At 45.2% G+C, this 18,729-nt stretch overlaps 1 protein-coding gene across 1 annotated transcript in view; it reads left to right on the top strand.

The window, feature by feature from the left end:
* LOC126260921 (protein retinal degeneration B) overlaps positions 1-18,729 on the top strand; it is a 598,186-nt gene that overhangs the window by 337,223 nt on the left and 242,234 nt on the right. The window contains exon 4 of the mRNA XM_049958405.1: positions 5,732-5,864. Coding sequence (XP_049814362.1) covers positions 5,732-5,864 — 133 coding nt within the window. The remainder of the gene's footprint in view (positions 1-5,731; positions 5,865-18,729) is intronic.

Here is an 18,729-nt window from a genome sequence, read left to right as displayed (position 1 = left end):
TCATTGAAAGATTGCTTGATTAAACAGAGCATTTGAAAAGTTTGTTGTTATACTTGTGTTCCAATGACATCAAGAACGTGTGATTGTGGGGTTGTCTTTGTTCTTGATCACTCTGGCCTCCACCACTCAATGATAACTTTGAGATAAAAACATATGTTTATGCTAGAACAGTTTCCAAACATTACACTTTAGTAATTAGTTCTGCAGTGATATATAAAATTTAGTTCATTGCTTATACGTATCTTAGTTCGGTGTAACTCGGAGTTATCTGCTTCCTGCCGCTGCTGCTTACGTCGTCATCCAGGTCCATTTCACCTGGAAACTGGATCTAGTTACGTGAATTCCATGAAATAATCCAGGTACCATGTCGTTTAATAGTGATTTATTAATGACAAACTGCACAACTTCTTGGTGGGAGCCCACTCCGCATAACGGGCTACAGAGTCACAAAACTGTATACAACTGTATTATAATACACTGACGTACGACACAGTGGTCTCGTCTGTTAACTGTCTCCAAGCGAGCTTTTCTGAGCCTTCTGCTCCCCCTATTTATATGTTCTTAACAGTGAAGTTAACAAAACTGTAGTACAAATTTATAAAAATAACAATTAAAGGTGCAAAGTTATTCATGATAACTATCCACAAAACCTTTCGTATTGATGCATAGCCCAAACTGGCGTATAAAATATAAAAGATTTTTACTTAAGATATACATTACATTATACAAAACAGCGAAAAAGAACAGTGCCAACCTAATTTTTCTTAATTATGGCTTAATTAGTGAATGCAAAATAATGCTAGCATATATTGGACGAACATGACATAAAAGTAAACAAATGAAATAATAAATTTTATGAAATTTAATGTATTACACGAAATCACTTATTATATAGAATTGGAATTACGAAACTTTCAGTGAATTGCCTCTTCGGAAAGTATTTCATTAGGGTATCGAAAAAGGAATGTAAAACAAAAGGTTGTTGTATTTCATTTGGAAATATGTACAGAGGCAATGCCCAACTACTGTTCGGTGGACGACAGATCCCTATGGTGAACATAAAAGAAAATTTATTCTTCGCTACATTCAGTTTCTCGGGTGGTAGTTGACGAGATCGACGGTGAGTTGGTGGTACTGGCGTGGTAAGAATATAATGCATTCCTGAGTGTTGTTCAGCCATTAGTATGGATAGCTTCTGATTTATCACTGGAAACTGTTCAAGAATTTCTAAATGTGGAGAATCACCAGTGACCATGTTTATGGCACTGTTGTCTGCACAGCGTAAACGACGCTAAGTTAGTAGTTCTATGGAGAAGCAGCGTTGGCGAAGATCCGCTAGAATACTGTAAAATGATAAAAAAGAAGTCTGTTCCAAGGCTGTGAATACTAAGTCAAACACCATGAATTGCCACATAAACTCATGACGGAGGCTTAAGTACAGTGAGTGTGTCACGCGACCAGGTATCTTAACTGTTGAATCATTGACAGCAGAGAGTCCACAGTAATAATTGCTGGCGACGTGGTTGAGATGGTAGATACTCCGATACGTCGGCACATGTGTCCACTAAAATCTTTGTTCAGTGGGGCAGTCGATGGCTGCCATCCGAGAAGCCACTGCCGTCATTACTGACTTCTGGTCATATTTTCCATCTCACACGGGGGATAGTAATTTCGAGCTTCGGTACCAAACCGTCTGTGGTATCAGCATACCTTTGCAGCTGAAGGTGAACGCTGCTGGCTTGTCCTCAGTGAGTGGTGGCGCTGTGACTGGGGGCTGCACTGGTACGCTTGAGCAGAGGCGACTTGTGCGATAAGCTCAGAAGTCTTGTGCTTGTAATGTAGCGAGGGCACTGTCTGAGTGTGGGCATACGGCTGTAACACAAGCAGGCAGATACATCTTGTATGGGCGTCGAGCTCGCTGGCGCATACCATCTGTGCGTTAGGCGGTAGGTGCGACAGCCAGATGTTTCGTAGAATATCTTCATTGACTGCATTGCTTGCTGGGGTCCGTAGGCGACGCAGCAACTATAAAGAAGTAACTTTTCTAATCGCTTGGCATCAAATTGAGACTTAAGCGATTGATTAGAGAATTTTAAATGGCAGCGTACTTATCAGTACTTGGTTCAAATGGCTCTAAGCACTATGGGACTTAACATCTGAGGTCATCAGTGCCCTAGACTTAGAACTACTTAAACATAACCAAACTAAGGACATCACACACATCCATGCCCGAAGCTGGTTTCGAACCTGCGGCCGTAGCAGCAGCGCGATTCTGGACTGAAGCGCCTAGAACCGCTCGGTCACAGCGGCCGGCCTATCAGTGCTTGGCGGTGAGGCCGAAATATCCTGCATTGCAGTGGTCATGTGCTCATTGAGTGTGGTGACAACATTGCCTAACCATACTTAGTTTCGTCGAAGGTTATCTAACCTAACACAAACTGCTTTTCGTGTTGTGCAGACCATAGAACAGAATTTTGTTGTCCCATCGGTGATGGTTTAACTGTGGTATGGATGTCGAGTGCGTTTGTAAGCACATTCACAGTCAGCGTCGGATACTAAATTCTAGAAAAAATGGTGGGTAAGACCAATGGTGAGGGAACTATTAGTGGAAGAACGTGCAGAGGATATTTTCAACGCCTTAAGAACGGTGATTTTGATGTCGAAGACTGGCATGGCGGTGGAAGACAGAACGTTTTCGTAGCTACTAAAACAGACGAAGACAGTCACAGGACATCATTATCGAAAGCAATTGATGCGTTCGAGCCCAGCACTGAAACACAAACGGCCACAATACAGCGATAGACACGTAAAGGTAATTTTGCTGCAGGTCAGTGCTCGACCCATGTCGCAAAGCCCGTCAAAATATAGATGGAAAAGTTGAAATGAGAAGTCCTAATCCTCCCGTCGTGCTCTCCATACGTTACTCTGAGTACCACCTTTTTCGATCAGTGGCATACAGTCTGGCTGACCAGCACTTCCCATCATATGAACAAGTGCAAAATTGGATCGATTCATGGACCCCCACGGGATTCGTATGCTATCCGAAAGATGGGAGAATGCAGTGGCCAGCGGTGGACAGTATTATTAATCATAATTGTTTTGTAAGTTTTTCACAATAAAGCGCCGAACTTCGAGAGAAAACGGCGGAAGCAAAGTTGTAGACCTAGTAGTAACAGAAGAATGGCGTGAATATCAACTGAAAAACTGATATACACTCCTGGAAATGGAAAAAAGAACACATTGACACCGGTGTGTCAGACCCACCATACTTGCTCCGGACACTGCGAGAGGGCTGTACAAGCAATGATCACACGCACGGCACAGCGGACACACCAGGAACCGCGGTGTTGGCCGTCGAATGGCGCTAGCTGCGCAGCATTTGTGCACCGCCGCCGTCAGTGTCAGCCAGTTTGCCGTGGCATACGGAGCTCCATCGCAGTCTTTAACACTGGTAGCATGCCGCGACAGCGTGGACGTGAACCGTATGTGCAGTTGACAGACTTTGAGCGAGGGCGTATAGTGGGCATGCGGGAGGCCGGGTGGACGTACCGCCGAATTGCTCAACACGTGGGGCGTGAGGTCTCCACAGTACATCGATGTTGTCGCCAGTGGTCGGCGGAAGGTGCACGTGCCCGTCGACCTGGGACCGGACCGCAGCGACGCACGGATGCACGCCAAGACCGTAGGATCCTACGCAGTGCCGTAGGGGACCGCACCGCCACTTCCCAGCAAATTAGGGACACTGTTGCTCCTGGGGTATCGGCGAGGAACATTCGCAACCGTCTCCATGAAGCTGGGCTACGGTCCCGCACACCGTTAGGCCGTCTTCCGCTCACGCCCCAACATCGTGCAGCCCGCCTCCAGTGGTGTCGCGACAGGCGTGAATGGAGGGACGAATGGAGACGTGTCGTCTTCAGCGATGAGAGTCGCTTCTGCCTTGGTGCCAATGATGGTCGTATGCGTGTTTGGCACCGTGCAGGTGAGCGCCACAATCAGGACTGCATACGACCGAGGCACACAGGGCCAACACCCGGCATCATGGTGCGGGGAGCGATCTCCTACACTGGCCGTACACCACTGGTGATCGTCGAGGGGACACTGAATAGTGCACGGTACATCCAAACCGTCATCGAACCCATCGTTCTACCATTCCTAGACCGGCAAGGGAACTTGCTGTTCCAACAGGACAATGCACGTCCGCATGTATCCCGTGCCACCCAACGTGCTCTAGAAGGTGTAAGTCAACTACCCTGGCCAGCAAGATCTCCGGATCTGTCCCCCATTGAGCATGTTTGGGACTGGATGAAGCGTCGTCTCACGCGGTCTGCACGTCCAGCACGAACGCTGGTCCAACTGAGGCGCCAGGTGGAAATGGCATGGCAAGCCGTTCCACAGGACTACATCCAGCATCTCTACGATCGTCTCCATGGGAGAATAGCAGCCTGCATTGCTGCGAAAGGTGGATATACACTGTACTAGTGCCGACATTGTGCATGCTCTGTTGCCTGTGTCTATGTGCCTGTGGTTCTGTCAGTGTGATCATGTGATGTATCTGACCCCAGGAATGTGTCAATAAAGTTTCCCCTTCCTGGGACAATGAATTCACGGTGTTCTTATTTCAATTTCCAGGAGTGTATTTAATGCTGTTACTTCCATATATCTCGGTCACTAAACGGGTTAGTGGTTTTCCCAATATGTATAGGGAAATGTAATTAAACGAATACCCACTTCTGCCAATGTTAGGCCTAATATATGATAATAAACCTGAGTAGCACAATGGTAATCGTAGCATTGAAAACCCTTTAACACTAGAAATGAATTGTAGCCTGAAGTGTTTTCAGTTCTACAGAAACTTAATCGATGAGTATGGCATGAACTTCCTGCTGCTTTTGCCGATTGTAGTCCGTTTCTGTTACTCATTTTAATACGTAGACACGATTTTTATATTCTTGGAGTTAAGCAGCTACTTCTTCTTATAAACGGTTTTTGGTCTTATCCTCCCTTCTATGTTTTGCGTGTGCCTATCATGTATATCTGTTCTGCTTCTCAAGTTTCAAAAAATATATACTTTCAAGATTGTTTTTCCTGGCTGTAACATTATTACTAAGTTAACAGATTGTATTTTTGATTGTTGCTACGATTTGTAGCTACACAATAAGCTGCGGAAAAGACTTCATTCGCATTTTGAATGTGCTTCTACACTCCAGATACACAACACACAGTCGTTTTGCAGTATGTTTATACATGCCAGATGCTTGACTGTAGCGAAGTCAAGTGGGAGTTACGTGACTCATTGCGTTGGACGCATGTATCATCCTGGTGAAACGCAAGAGGTTGTGCCGGTAGATGGCTCTGCCAATTCGTTGCTAATTTCTAAATGGTCCTCCATGTTACGTTTGATTATAGTTGTTCTGAAAAAATAGACGGTGCAGTTAAATTTTTTTAAACCGGTAACGATTTTTCCAATTTGGAGTCATTTGTCGTGCCCTGAAGTGTCATAATATTAGACGTGCCTTTTTTTACTATTGTTGCTTTTACTGTCAACACACTCCCACGTTTCATCTCCCCCTGTCCCTCCCCCCCTCCCCCAACCACCTCTCTCTTACACACACACACACACACACACACACACACACACACACACACACACACACACACCTATCTTTTCTTTTGATGTAAACAAAATTTTCATATTACATCATGACTAATATATTTCAATGTCTTTCTGTAGAAAAAAAGTCGTGAAGAGAGCAAAGGAGCTGGCAGCGGTGTGGAAATTCTAGTCAATGAACCGTACGATGATGGACCCGGTGGGAAAGGACAGTACACGCACAAGCTCTACCATGTCGGCAGCCATCTTCCAGGTAAGCAACGTCTTTCGTTCTGCACTCCGTTCCTTCCATGGTTATAATTGACAGAAATCAGTATTTTCCAGCTAAGCCACACTCGATGGATGCAGGTGACACTTTGCAGTCTGACGGCCACAGTAGTTGAGAAGGTAGATCCTTCTGGGCCCATTTGACTTTGTCTGAAAGCATTCAAAGCAACACTGTCAGGATTGCCACAAGTTCTGGAATCAGGGAATATCAGGAAATTTCAAACATGTCAGGGAAATCAAGGAAATTTGGAAAAAACACTGGAAAAATCTTGTTTTTATCTCAGTAGATTAAATCGTTTGTCATGCATCGTCGCTGGCCGGGCACAGCTGAGTTTGTGCACTGCCTGCTGCCTCATTCTTACTGCTTCTCCCCTTCCTACAACTCCCCTCAGCTTGCAGCCAGTGCTGCACCACTTCTTGTCGCTAGCCTGGCTGCTGTCGACGAGAGGCAGGGAGGCGTGAGAAGCCATTTGTTTGGATCTGATTCTGAGAGACTGTTGACACAGCAGTTGGGGCGGCCATCATGTGTGCATGAGTTGTCTAAGTAAGTGTGTGAATGAGTCTGTGCTCTCGTTTTCTGACAAAGGCTATGGCCAAAAGTTTAGATGTGAGAGTGTGATAGTGTTTTCTACGTGCCTGTGTACAGCTCAGGAATCATCTTTACGGTAAGTTGCTATCTATCCTCATTAGTATTGATTCTCAGAGTATGCATGGATTGATCACCAGAGTCTCATTTCATCACCACGGTGTCTGTGACACGTGAAAAGATGGCCACACGAGTGGACTTCCAGGGCCAGAACCACAGGCCATTTCTGCGGGTATCTCTAACGGATCGGGCATGCCGACCTGAAGCCCGCTCATGTGCGGGCCCTGCCCGTCGGATCTTGTCTCACCGATCTGCTCGCAGGCCAGGTCTGTTTCTGTGTGGCGTAATGTTTTCGGCTTTTTGTGGTTTATCCATGGACCCAGAACTGCGGTGTTGCTCGGCATGCCAGAGCCCATGGGTGAGGATTTCAGGAATTGCGATTGTCTTATCGCAAGTATGTTGTACAGTGTGGCGTTTTATAGACATTTTATTTGTTCTAGTACCTTTTGGCAGTCGAGGGGCATGAAAGGGAAGCAGTGGTTCGGAAAGGAGTGAGACAGGGTTGTAGCCTCTCCCCGATGTTATTCAATCTGTATATTGAGCAAGCAGTAAAGGAAACAAAAGAAAAATTCGGAGTAGGTATTAAAATTCATGGAGAAGAAATAAAAACTTTGAGGTTCGCCGATGACATTGTAATTCTGTCAGAGACAGCAAAGGACTTGGAAGAGCAGTTGAACGGAATGGACAGTGTCTTGAAAGGAGGATATAAGATGAACATCAACAAAAGCAAAACGAGGATAATGGAATGTAGTCAAATTAAATCGGGTGATGCTGAGGGGATTAGATTAGGAAATGAGACACTTAAAGTAGTAAAGGAGTTTTGCTCTTTAGGGAGCAAAATAACTGATGATGGTCGAAGTAGAGAGGATATAAAATGTAGACTGGCAATGGCAAGGAAAGCGTTTGTGAAGAAGAGAAATTTGTTAACATCGAGTATAGATTTAAGTGTCAGGAAGTCGTTTCTGAAAGTATTTTTATGTAGTGTAGCCATGTATGGAAGTGAAACATGGACGATAACCAGTTTGGACAAGAAGAGAATAGAAGGTTTCGAAATGTGGTGTTACAGAAGAATGCTGAAGATAAGGTGGGTAGATCACGTAACTAATGAGGAGGTATTGAATAGGATTGGGGAGAAGAGAAGTTTGTGGCACAACTTGACTAGAAGAAGGGATCGGTTGGTAGGACATGTTTTGAGGCATCAAGGGATCACAAATTTAGCATTGGAGGGCAGCGTGGAGGGTAAAAATCGTAGAGGGAGACCAAGAGATCAATACACTAAGCAGATCCAGAAGGATGTAGGTTGCAGTGGGTACTGGGAGATGAAGAAGCTTGCACAGGATAGAGTAGCATGGAGAGCTGCATCAAACCAGTCTCAGGACTGAAGACCACAACAACAACAACAACAACCACCTTTTGGCACTTAAAAAGTAGTCCGTCCAGTCATAGAAATGTTTCTCTTTCTGTAGTCTTGGCAACTTTTATACTATAAATTGGTTACAGAATATGAGCACGTGGCGAAGAATACGTTAGTTCGCAAGTAAATGTGATGAATGTAGAGCAGACAAGATACCACATAGACATCTCACATAAATGAAAACAGTGGTTAAACTGGTGTGAACAATGTTAACAACAACGAAAGCCAAGAGTAAAAATTTCCGAAACGAACGCAACTCCAAAACGGTAAAAACGTATGTTTTGATACAGCACCGGGAAAACTGTGTGATTATGAAACAGTTGCTTCCATTATTTGTTGCAGCTTATTTGACAAACTATTTTTTAACGAGTGTTCACATTCATACGAACATCTAAATCGGGCAAGGAGGCATGTCTCATTCACCAGCCGTACAAATTAGGTGCGTCGATAAGAGATTCCTATCATATGACACACATACTGTCACTAATGCCGTGTATGACACACGAAACATGTTTTCCGGTGGAGGAATCAGTTGACTTGTCGTCTTGGCATCAAATGTTTGCGGCTCCCATTCTCCAAAGCCACTGTTTTCGGCTGCTAATAGAGTAATTGTGCACAATCAGATTTCATTATAGCTCTCTTCGTTGCGCCCCGCTGTTGCAAACGATCGTTACACCTCGAGACAGGCATAATTTGAATACAACGAACAGACACGTCAATGATCGGATGGACAGTTCATAATTTTGTAAAAAAGAAGAAAAGGCACTAAGCAGTTTTGAACACGAGCTCGTCCGGTTTTTCAGTCCAACAGTGTCACCGCTTAACCACACAATTACTATTAAGTTGTTTTCGATTTCGTGCTTCTTGAGCTTGGACCGTTCGCTGTCTCTATTTTGGTTGTTTTTCACAGTTCAGTACACCTTCTTCCTGTTTTCATAGTTGATCTGTGTTCAGTTTTTGTCCGACTGTCCACGGGGCCCTCTTACCACTAAATCTGGGCGAGGGGGGTGATTTCCCTTGTGAGAACCGTAAGGAACTGCAGTACATCACCGACGATTGTGACATTGTAGCATTTATTCATGCTTCTGTAATCTATTCATCTTATGGTGAGTCGAGTTTATATGTGCTGTAGGTCCACTCTGTACACCAAAATTCACGAAAAGCTGTACCAGTGCTTTTTCTGAAATTCATTTAGTTGTGGGATCGACAGCATTGTGCTTTCTTTAGGCCCTTATGGATCTCATGCCTCACTTGTATTCTAGTCAAGTGACCATGTTGGTAGACATTGCTACTTACTCATTTCCGCAAACGGCACTCTACATCTACATATATACTCCGCAATCCACCATACGGTGCGTGACGGAGGGTACCTCGTACCACAACTAGCATCGTCTCTCCCTGTTCCACGCCGGCCGGTGTGGCCGAGCGGTTCTGGGCGCTTCAGTCTGGAACCGCGCGACCGCTACGGACGCAGGTTCGAATCCTGACCGAGCGAGGTGGCGCAGTGGTTAGCACACTGGACTCGCATTCGGGAGGACGACGGTTCAATCCCGTCTCCGGCCATCCTGATTTAGATTTTCCGTGATTTCCGTAAATCGCTTCAGGCAAATGCCGGGATGGTTCCTTTGAAAGGGCACGGCCGATTTCCTTCCCCAGCCTTCCCTCACCCAAGCTTGCGCTCCGTCTCTAATGACCTCTTTGTCGACGGGACGTTAAACACTAATTTCCTCCTCCTCCTCCTCGAATCCTGACTCGGGCATGGATGTGTGTGATGTCCTTAGGTTAGTTGGGTTTGATTAGTTCTAAGTTCTACGGGACTGATGACCACAGATGTTGAGTCCCATAGTGCTCAGAGCCATTGGAACCATTTGAACCCTGTTCCACTCCCAAACAGAACGAGGGAAAAATGACTGCCCGTATGCCTCTGTACGAGCCTTAATCTCTCTTATCTTACCTTTATGGTCCTTCCGCGAAATGTAAGTTGGCTGCAGTAAAATTGTACTGCAGTCAGCCTCAGATGCTGGTTCTCTAAATTTCCTCAGTAGCAATTCACGAAAAGAACGCCTCCTTTCCTCTAGAGACTCCCACCCGAATTCCTGAAGCACTTCCGTAACACTCGCGTGATGATCAAACCTACCAGCCCGCCTCTGAATTGCTTCTATGTCCTCCCTCAATCCGACCTGATAGGGATCCCAAATGCTCGAGCAGTACTCAAGAATAGGTCGTATTAGTGTTTTATAAGCGGTCTCCTTTACCGATGAACCACATCTTCCCAAAATTCTACCAATGAACCGAAGAGGACTATCTGCCTTCCCCACAACTGTTTGATTAGTTCTAAGTTCCACTTCATATGAAGTCCCACTTCATATCGCTCTGCAATGTTACGCCCAAATATTTAATCGACGTGACTGTGTCAAGCACTACACTACTAATGGAGTATTCAAACATTACAGGATTCTTTTTCCTATTCATCTGCATTAATTTACATTTATCTATATTTAGAGTTAGCTGTCACTCTTTACACCAATCGCAAATCCTGTCCAAGTCATCTTGTATCTTGCTACAGTCACTCAACTGTGTTTGTAGTTGGTTATTTACTGTGCGGAAAACGGCTTTCGTGTGCAGTGTAAACATGAATGATGTTGCATTTGTATGCTAACAGAAAAATAAAGCTTTGAGGACGGGTCGTGAGTCGTGCTTTGGTAGCTCAACCGGTATAGCACTTGCCCACGAATGGCAAATGTCCCGAGTTCGAGCCTCGGTCCGGCACACAGCTTTAATCTGCCAGGAAGTTTCATATCTGCGCACCCTCCGCTGTAGAGAAAAAAATCTCATTCTGGGAACAGAAAAGTAAATTACTAGGAGAAGTTAGCCCCAAAGGAACCAGGGCTTCCAAGAACAGGTTCTTTGATTGAGAGAGTGACGAAATCAAATAAGCATGACTACAAGCGAACATTTAATAACCAAGGGTACAGTTAGCACAAGTTACTGTATGGGTACAGCGTAAGAAATCTTATTTTCAGCCCGGAAGTTAATTCGTCAGCTAATATGTCTCTAAGGAGTCTTGTACATTTGTCCGAAAAATTGGAAAAGCATGAAAACTGCCACTTACACAAACACGTGAAATGAAATGGAGAGTTGTGAAAGCTTACACATTCTTTCGTTATTGTTCCAAATTGTACTATATTGCATACACTTCTTTCTTTCGTCAGATAAGTTATGCGTCTTATTATTACTGGCAGTGGCTGTAGTTCTACAAAATTGTTAAGCACAACTGTTATACAGCGGATGCTATTAATTTCACACTCTCAAATTTTTCTGAATATAAAAATTGTATGTATACTCACGCATACACATAAATGCGTGCAGTGAGGAAAGAAGCAAGGCATGCTGGCGTTTCTTGTGGATGTCAACAAAGTGAACGGTTATTGAAATGTCAGAGAAATACAACTGCATAGAGGTATACCTCCATGCAGAATAGAGTTCTTGTTTTATTAGATTGTCAGTACATTTGTTTCACTGTAGTTCACATGTCTTCTGATTTTGAAATCTTACGTATGATGCGTCAGTCAGTGTGTGATCAATAATAGCAATTTACAGGGTAAGAAAAATATATATTTTTTTTGATATGTTCCAGCAGTGTACAACACTGTAAATGTAATTAACGAATGGTCTTAAACGCTTAGACCGCGTAAAATGAATATTTTGCTTTAACATGTATTTAAGTAATATGTTTTTTAGTAATGATAGCATAACCTTTGTTACATATAGACCCATCACGTCAACAGTAGCCTAACTGCTTCTTTTTCCGGAGTATTTGTCGCCAGTAACTCTTCAGTTTTTAATGAATAACCAAACGCATTAAAATAGGAATGTATGTCTAAGTTGATCATCTGCTTCATTTTACTTTCGAATTTCGTTTTGAGGTTTTCAAAGTATATAAGTCTATACCATGCCTAGTGATACACAGTGGTTAATTATCTAGGTAGTTAGTTATTGTCACGTTCCGTGTATCATTTGCACGATAAACCGTAATTATGTGGAACGAATCATTTTAGCCGGCCGCTGTGCCCGAGCGGTTCTAGGCACTTCAGTCTGGAACCGCGCGACCGCTACGGCGCAGGTTCGAATCCTGCCTTGGGCATGGATGTGTGTGACGTCCTCAGGTTAGTTAGGTTTAGATGGTTCTAAGTTCTAGGGGACTGATGGCCTCAGATGTTAAGTCCCATAGTGCTCAGAGCCATTTGAACCATTTTTGAATCATTTTATATTAACATCAATTTTTTTGGATACAGGGTGTCCCATTTATCTTGACCACCCTAAATAACCGTTTTCCAGATGCAAATTACAAAATGGTTCAAGTAAATGTTCTTAGGTGTCAGGGGGACATCAATCAGCATGATTACCTTCGTTGTAGCTTTGTTTTTACAAAGATATCTACAGCGGTGTGACTTTTTTAAATGGCACCCTGTTTTTTTATTTGGTAATTCATTTCCTCTCCTCACTGAAACACAATTACATAACACAATATTGACTTTGAGCCCAGGATCACAATCTCGTCCACTTGCTGGAGTTGTCAGAAAAGAAATGGGGACCAAGTAATAACACAAAATTGACTTTGACTCCCGTACTATCGCCCAGGAGTAGAACATACATAGGTACTCAAAGTGGTGACCCTGGACACCGATACACTGGTACACTCGTTGAATGAAAGCATTATTTCCTGCTTCCAGTGTTGCTGCTGAAGAGAATTGCAAGCAAGCACGATACGTTCCAGCGTGTCCTCTGGAGTTGTTGGAATATCGCGATAGGCAACGTCTTTCATCTACATCTACATCACCATACGGTGCGTGGCGGAGGGTACCTCGTACCACAACCAGCATCTTCTCTCCCAGTTCCACTCACAAACAGAACGAGGGAAAAATGACTGCCTATATGCCTCTGTACGAGCCCTAATCTCTCTTATCTTTGTGGTCTTTCCGCGAAATGTAAACTGGCGGCAGTAAAATTATACTGCAGTCAGCCTCAAATGCTGGTTCTCTAAATTTCCTCAGTAGCGATTCACGAAAAGAACGCCTCCTTTCCTCTAGAGACTCCCATCCGAGTTCCTGAAGCATTTAGGTAACACTCGCGTGATGATCAAACCTGCCAGTAACAAATCTAGCAGCCCGCCTCTGAATTGCTTCTATGTCCTCCCTCAATCCGACCTGATAGGGATCCCAAACGTTCGAACAGTACTCAAGAATAGGTTGTAATAGTGTTTTATAAGCGGTCTCCTTTACATATGAACCACATATTCCCAAAATTCTACCAATGAACCGAAGACGACTATCCGCCTTCCCCACAACTGCCACTTCATATCGCTCTGCAGTGTTACGCCCAAATATTTAATCGACGTGACAATGCATCCCCAAAGAAAAAAGGCAAGAGAATTTAAATAAGGAGACCTAGCAGGCCAACTAACTGTTCCTCCTGGACCAATTCCTCTGGCAGGATACCTTCGGTTCAGAACACGACGTGCACGCAAGGCATTATGTGCTGGACATCCATCGCGTTGATACTACATAAGCATTCTGGTTCTTAGCGGCACTTCATCCAGAAGAGGAGGAAGAATTCGTCTGAGGAAGTTGGCATACGCTGTGCCGTTTAGACTACCATTGATGAAATAAGGGCCAATAATTGTAGCACCAAACATCCCAACCAGAAGTTAACTCTACGCTGACACTGATGTTCCACCTGTCTAAGCCATCGTGGGTTCTCGTTGGACCAATAATGCATGTTCCTTGTATTTACCTGTCCTTTGCTTGAGAAGGAACATTCATCGGTAAATAGAACATGGGAGAAGTAGTTTGGGTTGGCGAGGATTTGCTGCTGTGCCCACTGACAGAACTGTACACGATTCTGGAAATCATTCCCATGCAATTCTTGTTGTATGAGTACATGGTAAGGATGGAACGGTGACGTGTAAGAATACGATGTACACTGGTTTTAGGAATGCCAGTCTCGTGTTCAAGCTGTCGTGTGCTCACATGTGGATTCATAGCAATGGAAGCGAGAACAGTAATTTCGGCAGCTTCGTCTGTGCAAGTGCTACGACGATAGCGTTGTCGTGAGTTGAAACATCCCGTTTCCTGAAGCGTCTCAACAAGACGAGAAAACATCCATCGGGAAGGTGGGCTCTTGTCAGGATATCGCTCTCTGCACAGTTCCGCTACCTGCGTAGCATTTCGCATACCTTCAACAAAAACAACAACAATAAAAGAAACGTTATGTCTATGCAATTTGTAAGGACAACCTTTACTGTATGCCTACTCTACATAACAGTATTCAAAAGGACTAAACTACTGTACTAAATGTACCCGTAAGTAAGAAAAGAGTATTGCAGTTACTGTTCTGCTAACTTACATTCCCCGTAAATGAGTAGCATTTCTACTTTCTCTTCGTTGGTGTATATTCTACTCACACAACTCTGTCAACGTCAGCACGTGGATGTGTTTCATTACCCCGAGTACTTGCACTAAGGTCGGCCACTGTGGCCGAGGCGGTTCTAGGCGCTTCAGTCTGGAACCGGCGACCGCTACGGTCGCAGGTTCGAATCCTGCCTCTGGCATGGATGTGTGGGATGTCCTTAGGTTAGTTAGGTTTAAGTAGTTCTAAGTCTAGGGGACTGATGACCTCAGGTGTTAAGACCCATAGTGCTTGGAGCTATTTGAACCTGCACTAAGCACTGGGAGCGTCAACGTCAGTGTTGGGTTATGTAATTAATAACGTTGTGTTTCAGTGAATGGTACACTGTGATAAATTTTTGAATAGGTCTTTAGGAGAGGAAATGAATTACCGAATAAAAAATACAGGGTGCCATTTAAAAAAGTCATACCGCTGTTCAAGCTACAACGAAGGCAATCATGCTGATGGATGTCTCCCTGATGGCTAAAGAACATTTGCTTGAAATATTTTGTAATTTGTATTTGGACAAACAGTTATTTTGGGTGGTCAAGATAAATTGGACACTCTGTATATGTCTTCACGCTCATAATTTATTACCTTCTTAATTAAAGACAAAGACGCTTAGTCAGTAATTCCTCCCCGTTACCATTTACACAATACAATTACAGTTTTATGCGAAATAAGAGAAGTTGTCATAGATAAACGTTTCCGGTTTAGTTTCAGATTTTACTTTTCATTCTGTCAGGCGTTGTATATCAATGCGTAAGTGATCAAAGCTTCTGGTTGCAGGTTTGTGGACTCTGTTCATGCTACAGACAACCTTAATGTAGGTTAATGAATGTCATTTTTTCTTCTGGGATTGTAATTATGTTCATCATTATTCCTCTTTGAAAGGTTTTCGGGTGTACATCCGGATACGATCGCAGAATGACCAGGATATTTCGGCGAGTAACCGTTCCGTCATCGTCAGTCCGCTCTCTACCGTTAGTAATTATCCGTCGCGGGTCCAGGTACGATTCCGTGCGCCGACGGCGCGCCGCATGTCGGCTGGTGGAAGAAGCGAAGGCTGCGGTAGATGTTGGTGGTAGTTATCTGCTTCTCCATGGATTTTCATTAAGTGTGTACCACTACCTGGGGAACTACAAGAAGAAACAGAGACCACACGACGCACCGTGATCAATCTCACGGGAAAACCACTTGACGACATAGCTATAGACATTCCTCAAACTTTGCGCCAACACCTGTAACTCTTCAGTTCACTGAAATAATATCTTCAGTAGAACAAGTAATCCGAGGGCTACGAGACGAAAAGGTTGAAAAATACAGAAGGAAACGTGACGGATTCTTTCGAGAGCAACACCGGCCAGAAGCAATGTCTCCAGAGCGGAAAGAACAGCACTACGCAACCACAGAGAAAATACAGAGATAGTCGTTCTCACCGCCGACAGTGGGAACGCTACTGCCATTCTTGAGACGCGACTGTGAACAGGAGATGTTGCAATTACTAGACGATCCATTATATCGGAAAATTAAAAGACCCAATGAAGAAGATACAAAAAAAGCACCTCCAACTTGCTGAAAAATGGGGCGCCCGATGATAAGGCTTCATCGACGGGAGCACTAAGGATATATGGCTTTCCAAAGACGCACGAAGATGGGATGCGATCGATAGCAACATAGGGGCACCGCCGTACCCCCTGGTACAGCATCTGGCGGGCCTGCTACGACTCTTCGTAGGCGAATATGTGCACCACATCCGGAATTCGACGGACTTCATTGACCTCCTAGAGGCGCTAGCTTCACAATAATCCGACGTTATGGCCAGCTTTGAAGTCGTATCACTATTTACACGAGTCTCCCTGGAAGACTCTATCAACTTAATCAGTGAGAAGTCTGGGAGAGAACTGGCACAACTTTTCAGACATGTGTTAACATCGACCTACTTTTGTCTTCAACGGCCAGTACTACGAGTAGATCGACGGAGTGGCCATGGGGAGCCCTGTCTCTCCGGTGGTAGCGAACTTATTCATGGAGAGTTTAGAAGAAGTAGCCCTGAAAACAGCCGAACTGAAGCCTGTATGTTTCTTTCGATAAGTGGACGACATATTTGTAATCTGGCCACATGGAAAGTATCATTTACAAACATTTCTAAAACATCTAAATTCCATACATAATAACATACAGTTCACTATGGAAATCGGGAAAGATGGACAAGTACCGTAACTTGATGTCTCGGTGTAGCGCAGGTCCAATGACTCACTAGGTCACAGTGTGTACCGCAAGGCCACATACACTGACCTGTACCTGCATCCTTCCAGCTGCCAACATACGGCTCAGCTAAACAGAGTGCTTAACACCTTAGTACACAGAGCACATACGATCTCGGACGAGCAGATCCTATAAAAAGAACTCAAACACCTGGAGACTTCGTTCTGCAAGAATGGATACGGCAATCGCCAAGTCCAAAGGGCCTTACGACAACAGAAGGGCAGTAGCGACCAAGATGAACAAAGAAGAGAAAACGACGTGACGTTTCTACCTTATGCAGGCAACGTGTCGCCCTAAATAGGGAAACTACTAAGGCAATACAAGATCGACACAGTCTTCTGGCCAGCGGCTAAGACGCGCGCCTTACTAGGAACCGTGAAAGACGGTGTCGGCCTCAAGAAAAAGGGCATTTAAAAAAAATCCGTGCGGCTGTGGCAAATGCTATATCGGCCAAACAGTTCTTACGGTGGAAGATCGATGCAAAGAACACCAACGCAGCACCCTCCTAGGCCAACCAACCGGATCTGCCCTAGCAGAACATTGCATAAACACTGCACACATAGCAAATTATGACGAGACAAAAGTACTTGCCTCCATAAATAACTACTGGGGATGTATCTTCAAAGCGGCCATAGAAATCCGGGCAACAGAAAACGTCAACAGGGACACAGGTTAGCAACTCAGTAAGGCCTGGGGACCAATACTAAGCTCTATGAAGGAGCAACGGTGCAAATGGACACGAGATCATTCCGCCACGGCCGCCAAAGAGATGTTGCCTCCCCACTTACCTCAGCGGACCCTTCCCCCCACCACCAGATTCGACGCGCGCCTTCGGCGCACGCAATCGCACCTGGACCCGCGAGGGATAAATAACAGCGGCAGAGAGCGGACGCCAGCGAACCCACAATCAGTACGCTCCTGCTACCCCCATCATGATCATCCTTACCCTTCCTCACAAACCTTATCCTTTCCACTGGGGGTGCGAACCCTTGAACCAGACGCTGCACGGGAGGGAAATAGTCAGGCGTGGAGATCTGGAGCTCATAAACAAGCACCCAATCTTCACGGACGAGGACTGGAAATACATGACTGAGGAAGCAGTCAAGTACATCCGGACACAGACGCCGCCAGTGGACTACTCCCGCCTGAAGAAAATAGAATTCGGGCAGCCAGGAAGCAGTAAGAAGAAGAACAAGAAGCCGCCGGAATCAGCCGGCAGATAAGCTCCTGCATCCACAGGAACCAGAGGCCAGACCAACACGCGAAGAAAAACATTCCAAACAGAGAGGACTTCAGGAGAAACAGCTCAAACAGCTTAAACTCCGCTACCTCGGGCCAAGGCAGGCCCGTCAATATAGTGAGTGAGTGAGGCGGACGCCAGCGAACCCACAATCAGTACGCTCCTGCGGGCATTGAGCCAGCTTATGCGCCAAATTCCAGCACTCGTCGAAGCAGCAACGGCGGCCCTCCAGGCCAACGCCTTCAAAATCCAGGGACATCATGGATAATGCCCAAATCCATAGTTTGACCATATACACGTTCAATGTGAACGGACTGTGTCCCCAGCAGGGCGAATTTCGCCAATTCGAACATGACAAGGATATTGACATCTCTCTGGTGCAGGAAACATTCATCAAACGGGGTGAACGTGCGAGCAGCGAACAATTGCCGCTACCGAGACGACAGAGCCACCCGTAAGGGCGGCACTGCCATCTACGTCAAGAGATCGCTGCGTCATCATCGAGTCTACCTGCCGGAGTTCGACAATTTGAAGGCCACGGGTTTGGCCGTCAACGCCATCACCGGAGGAGGAGGAGGAGATTAGTGTTTAACGTCCCGTCGACAACGAGATCATTAGAGACGGAGCGCAAGCTCGGGTGAGGGAAGGATAGGGAAGGAAATCGGCCGTGCCCTTTCAAAGGAATCATCCCGGCATTTGCCTGAAGCGATTTAGGGAAATCACGGAAAACCTAAATCAGGATGGCCGGAGACGGGATTGAACCGTCGTCCTCCCGAATGCGAGTCCAGTGTGCTAACCACTGCGCCACCTCGCTCGGTGCCATCACCGGGAAGATT

This window comes from Schistocerca nitens, chromosome 1 (assembly GCF_023898315.1).
Source record: "Schistocerca nitens isolate TAMUIC-IGC-003100 chromosome 1, iqSchNite1.1, whole genome shotgun sequence".
Lineage (NCBI taxonomy): Eukaryota > Metazoa > Arthropoda > Insecta > Orthoptera > Acrididae > Schistocerca > Schistocerca nitens.
The sequence above is the reverse complement of the archived record's forward strand: the minus strand, read 5'-3'. Positions and strand labels throughout refer to the sequence as shown.